The sequence below is a fragment of the Tyto alba genome, unplaced genomic scaffold (genome assembly GCF_018691265.1).
Source record: "Tyto alba isolate M040663 unplaced genomic scaffold, T.alba_DEE_v4.0 Super-Scaffold_2, whole genome shotgun sequence".
Taxonomy (NCBI): domain Eukaryota; kingdom Metazoa; phylum Chordata; class Aves; order Strigiformes; family Tytonidae; genus Tyto; species Tyto alba.
In genome coordinates, this window is record NW_024881282.1 from 56,516,960 (window position 1) to 56,527,226 (window position 10,267).

The following is a 10,267-nucleotide window of genomic DNA, read 5'->3' on the forward strand; positions in this document are numbered from 1 at the left end:
AGTGGGACGACCTTCTGTCCTTAGTAAAGCACAGGCAGCTCACGTGAGGGCGGAAATGTGAGGGGAGTGTGGTTTTCTAGTCTTCTGTAGTAACTTTGTGAAGCTTGAATTTGTGATTGATGAAAAGATGCATATGCAGGCACCAAAAAATAATACTCAAGTTTGTTTTTTCATTAGAAATTGTTAATTCAAGAAAAAGCAGCACAAGAGGTCAAACTAGCTATTAAACCTTTCTACCAAAATAAAGACATCACTAAGGAAGAATATAAAGAAATCGTGCGGAAAGCTGTAGATAAAGTAAGTTGATTTATTTATCTGAAATGAATACATTTCAATTGAGACAGGATTTGGGGTGGATTTCTTAATCTTGTGGGAACAACCAGTAGTTGCTGGGAGGGGTAACAGGAAAAAGCAAAAATACCTCGGTCTTGCTCCTTGAGAGCTTTTTCAGTTCCTCAGAACATAACTCATTTTTTGGGTGAAGGAGTTGAATTGGGAATTCAGGAGCATTTGGGAAGCAATTGTGAAGTAATAGGAGTTTCCAAAGTTGCTCTGCCTGAGATGGAGAAGAAGCCTGGGGTGTTGGGAAGATAAACAATGTGAAATGGCAGCAAATCAACAGAAATGTTTCAAGCGTTTTTTTCTTTAAAACTGTTGTAGGTTTGTCATAGCAAGAGCGGAGAAGTTAATTCTGCAAAAGTGGCAAATCTAGTGAAGGCATATGTAGACAAGTATAAACATTCACGGAAGAAAAATCCTGAAGAGGCAGTCTCCTGTGAAAAGAAATAGAACATGTTTTCAGTTTTTAATTTTATTCTCTCTGCAAAGTGCAATTTCAACACAAACCGTTAACTGAAAATTGTACATGACAGTGATTTGAATCTGGTTTTGATAAAATTATTTTTCAATGTAGTATATAATGTTTTGTTCTAAAGAAATATAGACCTACAGGGCAACTTCTTTATTCCTTTTTAAAAACAGATGTCTAAAAAAAGATAAAGGTGTAAAGAAGAATCATTAGGAATGTACGATTGTGTGGATACTTAGTTGTACAGCATTTTGACTTGAATAACGGAGTGCATTAAATTAGAAACTTCTGAGTACATTGATTTTTTTTTTTTTTTTTTTTTTTGGAACAGGTATGTACAGTACATGTAATCTGTCAGATTAAAGTGAACTTTTTCTTTTGATTTCTCCCTAATTATAGCAAAAATAAAATAATGTATTGCCTTGACAAATATTTCTAGTGTTAACTGGACAGGCTCAATGCAGGGGTCACAAGATGTATATAAAAAAAAAAAAAAGCACCTGGTAGAGTTGTCTGAACAGAAGAACTGTTTAGATTTTAAAAAGAAGAATCATAAACAGTAAAAGGCAGTGTCCAAAACCACGGGCCCTGCACCTCTGTTGTAACACCAAATAAAAATTATGCTGCTTGGTTTTGTTTGTGATGTTTTTCAATTTGTTTCAAGATAGTGGGATGAACTTGAATAACTTTTATGTGCTGAAAGCCCCCAGTCACTACCCCCTGACACCCTCACTCACGTCTAACCCTGCCCTTAGCTAGGAGAGAACTAGGATGAATGTTCAGAAACACGAAGAAACCAGTTGGAGTTTTAACGATCAGGAAAGCTGGAATTTGTTACCCCCACCAGTTGTGCCAACCTGAGCCGCCTCACGCTTTCCTGGGTGAGCTGGGGCCTGCAGCCGGGAGCGCCAGACCGGCGCCACCGCGGGCGCGCGATCCGAAGTCAACGTCCTACAGCTTTTCTACTCCCCCGAGCCCTGTTACGTAGAGAGGTTAGCAGAGTTACCAGGAGCATTTTAAAAGCAGGCGCGGGCTGGTTGAATGTGCCAGGGGAATGCACGCCTGACGTAAACCCAGCTTTAGTGGGGTAGCAGCAGGGAGAGCGGCTGAAACACTACCTACCCTCGCTCTGCGCCCCTGATGGAAAGATCAGCTTGGGCTTCTCCTGCACCTGAGTGGAGGAAAGAGGGTTACTCAGAGAGAGAAATATTTCTTCCCTTACTCTCCGGCAGTGCTATTGCAATTTCTGCACTTGCCTTCCAGTCCTGCCCTGTGGCAACAACTTTTGGTCTTGGCTCCCCCTGGCTTCTGCTCCAGCCCGAGGTCTCCTGGCCCAAAAGCATGAATCTCAGCTCTTCTGACAAATTATCAGTTGAGTTTTCTAAGAAATTATCTCGTAGTAGGCAGTAGTTCCCAAATTAGCTGTTCCTGGCAGAAAACAGTCCTTTACCTTGTAACTTTTGCAGAAGCCCGAGGATGAAATAAGGGTTATGCACCCCTGTACACACGTGATTATATAGAGAGATATATATGTGTAAAAAATGTGATGTTGCTCACACCAGTTGCTCACTTGGTTTTAACTATGTAACTTTTTGCAGAATTAATGAAGCATTTGACTGTCTATATTTATTTTTGTGTGCCTAAATAAAAATACTATGTAAATTAGAAACAGATATAATACATTTTCTACAGTCAAGACAGGTTTTAGATTTTCCAAAATACTCAGTTTTACACTGTGGTAGCAATTTGTATGATCTCTTGAACTATTTTAAGCTAAAATTGGTTAGCACTTTTTGAAAAATATTGTAGCAAATTGCTATGTCTATCCTGGTTTATCACGCCATGCGTACTTATTTTTTTATTACATTTTCCTTTTCTGAACTTCTGGATTTTAATGACTTTTTATATCTTTTTTACTCTATACAGTTGAGCCTTGCTATAAAGCTCCTTTCAGGAGCCAGGTAAATGTTTTGTGGGGGTTTTTTTCTCCCTTTTAGAGGAAAGGTTGGAAATTGGGTGGGAAGGAACAATGAAGGATTTAAACTGGAAGAGGGGTCATTAATTTCTTGCTTTGCAGCTCCTGGCTGGAAGATAAGCTGTCACTTGTTTTGGGCAGTGACTATAGCGATGCTCCACTGTATTTCAAAATGTAATGAAGAATATCAGATAGAGTAGGATCTGACCAGTAACTTTATTTTTTACGATTAAATAGTTCAGAACTTATCAGAAAATATGCAGTTCTTTACAATTTCTATGTTGAGTTTTAAAAAAAAAAAATAATGCATTGCCTTAATACATAGACTCTCCTATTTTTCCTGAAAAGCAGTAGGGTCTCTGCTGGTGCGACGGCTGCAGAGGGCGTGTACTTTAACCTTGTAGTCATGTTTTTGTTAAAATAGTATGAAAGCTGTATTTCTATTTATTGAAGCTCCTTGTACTGAAAGTCCCAACATGCACTAGCACTGAAGGTGAAGTGATGGGGACGCTGAGCCCCCTCACTGCCTCTAGGGTATCAGTGATTCATTCAATCCAAATTGCCTTGAGGAACGCAATTCCGAAACTGTGTACCTTCTGTGAACTTATGCAAATCTAAAGGGTTTTCCTTGCATTCCTTCCACTGTCTCACTGTGCATGCTGCTTGAATGTCTCATCCCGAAGATGTACCTTACAAGCACAGTGGCTGTCCAAAGTCCACAACGCGATGTTTGTAGCATAAGGCTGGAGTGCTGTCTACTGAAAAAATACTCTCAAAACTAGTTTTGTGTAGTGCTTAACAGTTTCTAATAAATTCTTTTCACTAAGCTGGCGGTAGTCTGTGTTTGGTCTTAAATGATTCTGGCTCAAGTGGTTTAATTCAGAAAGCAGCCTAGTTATTATTACTTCTGTAGATATGCATATTTACTCCTGTTCTGTGTTGTCTGGGCTCCCTCTCCTTCACCTCGTGTTTGTTCTCAGTCCATCCTCACCCTGCCTCACCTGTCTGCAAATGCTCCAAGCTCAAGAAAAAACACAGGCGCCCGTGGCAGAATGTCCGTTCACTGCGAGTGCTGCAGGGGGGACGCTGGGTCCCGGGTCTGGCAAAGCCGTGGGGGGGGGTGCTGTGCTCCGCTGCGGGGCCCAAAAGAGGGCAGGACTCCAACCCCTCGGGCCGCGTCCTCCCACACACTAGAAGATCAACACAGTAGGCTTCCCTGAAATAGCCCATTGGGAATTTAGCCCGTGATGGCTCCCTACCTTCCTTGGGAGCTACGCTCCAGGCATCGCTTTTTACTTACTGGGATTAACTAACGCCACTGTATTTTCTTGAGGTACCTCCCTGGGTCGCGCAGACAGAAGCTGTGCGAGAACCTGCAGTCCTGCGAGGTGGCTGGCTGCCTGCTCTGTGCATTTCTAAGAAGCTTTGTTAGATTTGGCTTGGTTGGGCTGGGGGGTAACATCCAGGGTGGGAAAGGATAGTCTTAATCTCGATACTACTCATGCGGTGCCGCGGTTCTGTGTTTACTAAATTTACTAACAGGTCTTAGGAAAGAGCAACCACTGTGAGGAGCAGGGGTAGAAATTAAGGTCAAGACTCGAGGGGGTTGGTGAGGATGTTTTCTGGGGAGAGGGAGGCTCAGAGGTACCATGTCCTGGAGGCCAAAGCTTCGGAAGGAAGACGAACACTCAAGACGCGTGTCCTGCAGCTCCAATCACCTGGTGAAGCTGGGCTAGCGCGACTAAGCCAGGAGGGGCTTTGTCAGTCGTGACGAGTATGACGTTACCTCAAGAAAATGGAGGGAGAGACAGTTAAGATCACTGCAGAGGAGGCTGAGGGAAGACATGCTGGAAGATATTTTTTCCAAGAAAAGATAGTCTTGAAGAAGAAAGTGATTTAAACCAACTGACTGCAGTTAATTAAAAATTTATTGCCTAAGCTGTAAGCCAGTCTTACTTCCACGTGCCTGCTTGGGAGCATGGACTTTTTCAAGCACCCTAAGTGCAAAAAATCACCACTTCATCTACAGTTGCAAAGAGCTTTTCAATACAGATGGTTGACTACGTCTGCCACTCCTGCCCGAGGCTTCACCTGCGGTTTGCTGCATGCTGTGCACGGGCATCACAGAAGTCGGGTTTTGTGCACTCAGAGATCTTGATCTGGGTCCTGCAACTACACGCAGTCCGGCTTAAGCAGGTGAGGAGTTGCACGCTTTTAAAATCAAGTGACTTGCGTGTCAGGAGAACCAGCTGGTCTCCTCAGCTGCATCAAGCAAACTGCGGGGAATAAGGATCTCTCATTTTGGAGGTGAGCGGTGTCAGCACTACCAGGGCAGGAAACATTTCTGAGTGTGAGCAGGCCCGGAACACGCAAAGAGGAGAGACGTGTGGGGACAGACGGCAGGGGCAGAACTAGCTCATTAGTCAGGACTTGCAAGTTCTGCTGAGCGACTGCTGTTGCACTCTGATTTATGCAGCTAAAGGCTTTCTGGATTCCGCCTCTGCAGGTAGCACCTCAAAATCTTTACTTAGTTTTGCTATAGAGATCACTGTGCTGGAGTCTACTGGCCAACAAAAGGTTGATTCCTAAGGTGGACTTACACCTTTTAAATTACAGTTATGAAACTATGCTGGCAACATTTTTCATTATTATGTAGTACTATGTAGTATTCACATTAATCAATACTTCATAAAAAAATGTAGAGACATGAATAAGGACAATAAAGTAGATAAATTACAGTAATTAAAGAGTACTTATTAGCTGCAGCAGCTTTCAAAATAATGGAGCATCTGTGAAGGTTAAAAAAAAATAATAAAAGCACAAGTAACTACTTGGAAAAAAGGAGATGAAGCTGTGAGAAGGCACAGGCTGGGCTGTCGAGCTTGACTTAAACTTGACTCTGACTTTTGCAATATTACTCAGTCACAGCTCCCAGACTCACACATCAACAGCAAGCTTTCAACCTGCTTTTCGTTTTCATAGACTGGACAAGAAATACAGGGGATTAAAGCAGTGCAGTAGATGCTCATTATCCACAGTAAACAATCAAACCCAGAGTGGAATCCAACACAGAGAAAAATTACTGCAGGAGCCAAACCCGAGGAATTTTGGCAGCAGGCTGTCATATAATTAGTCCTAAAGTGTTGCAGAAATTAAACCTACAACCACTGAATCTTTTTATGAGCAGCATCAATCAAAAATAGCCAGGGATTCCTAGACGCTTCAGTGCAACAGCAGTTGGGATTAAAGAAAAGAACAACTCTTGGAAGTCAGAGTTTACCTGTAAATTCCAGAGTCTCTTACAGAAAATCAGGGCTCTCAGGGACCAGGAAGGTAGCTTACATGCGGTGTGTGGCCTCCTCTGACACGAGACAGAAACATCGCTGCCTTTTTTCCCCTCTAGGAGTTACAGAGGGACGCCTGATGTGCAGGTGTTTGCGGGGCAGATGGTTTTCAGGAGCACCCGCAGCCACTGGCTCGCTCTGCCCAAAGCCAAGAGGAGAGCAGAGCTTCTCCTCCCGTGGCAGCAGCAGGACCAGGGGCGCCGGCACTGCCTCTGGGTGTGAAGCCCCAGGGCACACACGCACCCAGATGGAAACCCGTCACTGGAGAGCATCCAGGAGGATGTCACGCACACAACTTGCTCAGTCCTCATTATTTACCACCGCCTGGTACTGGGTAGTTAAATGACCGTGTCAGACTGATCAGCTCCGAGACGTTCCCCCTGAAAATAATGATGACCTATCTTGGAGACACGAGATCTGCCTCTGCTTTGCCTTTGACTAATGCCAATGCAGGATGGAGCTGCTGCTCCTTCTTCAAAGCACGTGGCGCTGCCATGTAACCTCAATATCCCTGAAACACAAGCAATTAAATAACCAACTCAGGGTGTGGGAGACCCTCCCCACCTGGGGATTCAACCCCCAACTCCGCATTGCTGACACAGAGCAGCTCTGTAGCCACATCATCCAGTCAAAAAGGGCACAAGGAAATGGACTTCCACAGTCTTGTGCCAAGCCCTGAGCTCCAGCCTGGTGTCCCAGGGCAGTTCCTAGAGGGGAACCAAAGGCTGTTTAAATTTAAAGAGTTCTAATAAACATACAGCAGCACTGGGTATTGGGGGAAATACAAACCACACACACAACCGTACAGCATCGGCATCTCGTGTTACGTGGGTTGTGGCAAGCAGATTACACTTTTAAGGCACTGTGGCTTTCACTGCCGAGTTAGCCGTCCGTCAGCTGGCCAAGACTTTGTGACAGAACCAAGATTTGAAGTTGCAATCCTCCTAAGGTGCCGTGGGCAGGACGGCGCCGCCGGCACACTGCGGTGCCCGGAGCAGGGATGGAGCTCGCGGGGGGTGAAGGTTCCGTCCCGCCTGAGCAGCACAGGGAGCCACACCCGGAACGGCACCCACCCCGTGTCTCCATTGCCCCGACATACTCAACTTCTGCAATGGTGCGGGCTCCTTCTTTCTAGTATCTTATTCCAAAGGGAAGAGCAAGAAGGACCAGCCCTTCCTCCTCCCCTACTGCTCCCTTCACCAGCGACTGGCGAGGCGACTGAGCCCCAGCTCCCCCTCCCAGGGCCCTGGGCCAGCGAGGGGCCCACCGGGGCCAGCAGCAGAACCGGGGTGAGGGTACAAACGCCTACCCTAGAAGACATGTTTCATACTTTATGATTCGCTGCCTAACTCCATCCTAAACAAGATAAACACAGAGACTCCTCCCCAAAGAGCAGGAACAAGCAGACATTCGGGCAAAAGAAAAATTTACTCTTAGACAGGACAGCAAGTTACCCGTGGGCATGCGGATTTAAAACCCCCAAACAACAAAATCAGCAAATCCTCTCAGAACGCAGTTTGCAGCAAATCCACCTATGAGGTATTTGAAGGCTACCTGAAAACTGGTGTCCAAAAGCCACCCAACATAACAGCAGAAGATAGACCTTACCAAGATTCATCTGTATGAGATTTTTGTTACCTCCAATTCTTTTTTTTTTTTTTTTCACTCCATTTTGTTACTTCATTTCCTTTCACCTAAGGTAAAAAGCAATCGGCTTCTTTAAAGGTTTTGGCCCAGATCACTCTGTGGTTACCCTCTCGCACAGGGGGAGAAGCCAAGACACAAACGGCCGCGATGCCGTGAGACCCCGCGAGTTGTGATACAGCCGTGTGGAAACCAGCAGGCCATTAAAACCACCGAAGACAAGCTGCTGTAACTTAAGAGCATCTCGCCATCTCGCCGCAAACGAACGGGTGACAGCTTTTCCCAAAGCCTCCACCACTTGAAAACGATTCACGGACTCAAACCACTCCATGTGCGACACGCCCCCCACCGACCCCACCTCCCCAAAACGGACCGGGCTGGGCTGGGCTCGCCCTCCCCCTGCAGAGCCGCGGCCCCAGGCCGGAGGGCAGGGAGCGACTTTTCGGCCCCGCCGTGTCCCGCCAGCCACCACCTGCCAGGCAAGGCAGGGGAGGGAGAAGGAGCGCGGCCGGGTGATTAGGGGCAACCTTTGCTGCTGTGCGGCGTGATGAAGCGCTCGATTTCTCTTCGCAGGAGGCAGGGCGGTGCTGTGACCCCGGCCCCCCCGCAGGTGAGCCAGGCCCCGCTGCGACCCACGGAGGAGATCTTTGGCGGCGACGTGAACTGAACTCAAACCTCGCTACGTGCTCCAGTGCTTCTCCCTCTGGGCTACCCCTCCTCTTTGAAGCTGGAGAGCGAAGCTAAGAAGAAAAATCTGAAAATATTTTTAGTATAGTAGTATTAAAATTAGTTGAAGCTAGGCTGGGCCTGGCCCCAGACTGTAGGTGGGCAGGCAGTGATTAGCACTGACCGCAGAAGTAACACCACGAACTGCATCACCCGGCAAAGCCTAGCATAAATTAATGGGGGAGAAGACCCGATTGAAAGGTGGAACAACTGTAATGCTGCTTCTCCTTCCAGGCAAGGCTGTCGCAGTAGTTTTCAGTGGAGGTCAGACCATAACGCCAACAAAGTGCTCTGCTACTGTGCTGATAACGACCTCTAGAATACCCAAGACTGACGATTGAGGAATAACACATACTTCGGCAGGACGTGCTTTTAGCATCCTTACTATACTGAGAAACACTTCAAAAGAAAAACTGTAGCTAAATGAGATTTCCTCATTTTAAAAATACACCTAACCTGGAAGGAATTAATATAATAGTTTTGTTATTTTTTTCCCCTGAGGAGTTTATACTCTTCTTCAAGAAGATGCTGTGGAGCCAAGCCAAAAGAGATTCTTTACAACTGCGCCTCTGAGACAACACTCACTGGAGACCCCAGGACAATTCCCATCGGTTGTGAGGAGCAGTGGCATCACCGAAGTAACTTACAATGAAGAAAATACGTGTAATAGAAATGATGCATTTACCTGCTCCAAACCCACCTGTGACAGCAGTACGATGTGTAGCGTGTGTCATGAGAAACACACATTGCCAGTTGCTCTCCCCCTCAGTGAACTTTCAGAAACTGGATTTGTCACAAACAACTTGGAGCTGCGGGGCGTTGAGTGACAGCAAGTCTGCATCAAACCCCCCACGTGCAACTATCACACTAACGAGCACCAAAATACAGCTGAGACAGAGCTGGCAAGCGCACCGCGGTGCGGACGCTTACGCTGCCAAGGTGCCGGTGTGCTGAATCCTGCACCTTTTTGCTTTTTTGGCAACCATATCCCGAAACGGGACGTTCTCCTGGAGCAGCCGGCCGGTAAGTACGTGGCAGCGAAACGAGGAGCAGGCACCCAGGTCAGTAACACACGTCACGGGCGGTAACTAGGCCGTGGATACTCTGCCCTTCAGTGGTTACTCCGCACCGGCGCGGCGGGAGGTTCCCTCGGGGCCGCCTGGGAGGCGGCGGCGGTTGCAGCAGCCGGTTGCAGCCCAGGCTGCTCTGAACATCGCGACAGCCCCGTAACAGGAACGGCGGGAGCGGGACAGGTCCACCTACCGCCCCGCACCTGAAATCCTCGCAACGTCCGACTGCTCGCACGGGTAACTTTGCTTCTAAGAGGGCAATCCCAAGCCATGGATTTCCACAGCTTCCTTCCAAAGAATACCCTGTACCCCACTTCTCCCTTTCTTATTTTAATTCCGTTATTCCACGCTGTATTTCCTAGAGCTGTTAGTACCAATTCCTTCCTGTACGCGTAGGTTCACGTTTTGCAATCTAGTAAATATTTCTTCCTCTCCTCGTGTAAAATTAGTACTCGGTCCCCGAATCCACTGGACAATGGGAAATGCAACAGAGCTCTAAATGACCGTGTGCTTTCCAGAGAAACATTCGTTAGTTCCAGATTTAGTGCAGACTCATTAAGGCCAGGTTTGGTTCTCACATGGGTTGTCAGTCAGGTCGCAACTTTACAGAAGCATTAAAGCGGTTGTTTATCTGGAGGGGGCGTGGAGAGGCATCTCTACTGGAGACAGCAGCACCAAAGGCCGTGGTACAAACACGACA

At 46.7% G+C, this 10,267-nt stretch overlaps 1 protein-coding gene across 2 annotated transcripts in view; it reads left to right on the plus strand.

The window, feature by feature from the left end:
* SCAF11 (SR-related CTD associated factor 11) overlaps positions 1-3,609 on the plus strand; it is a 51,296-nt gene extending 47,687 nt beyond the window's left edge. For both annotated transcript variants that reach the window (XM_042792423.1, XM_042792424.1), the window contains exons 14-15: positions 178-297; positions 661-3,609. In XM_042792423.1, coding sequence (XP_042648357.1) covers positions 178-297; positions 661-789 — 249 coding nt within the window. In that variant the 3' untranslated portion in view covers positions 790-3,609. The remainder of the gene's footprint in view (positions 1-177; positions 298-660) is intronic.
* The last annotated feature ends 6,658 nt before the right edge of the window (positions 3,610-10,267 follow it).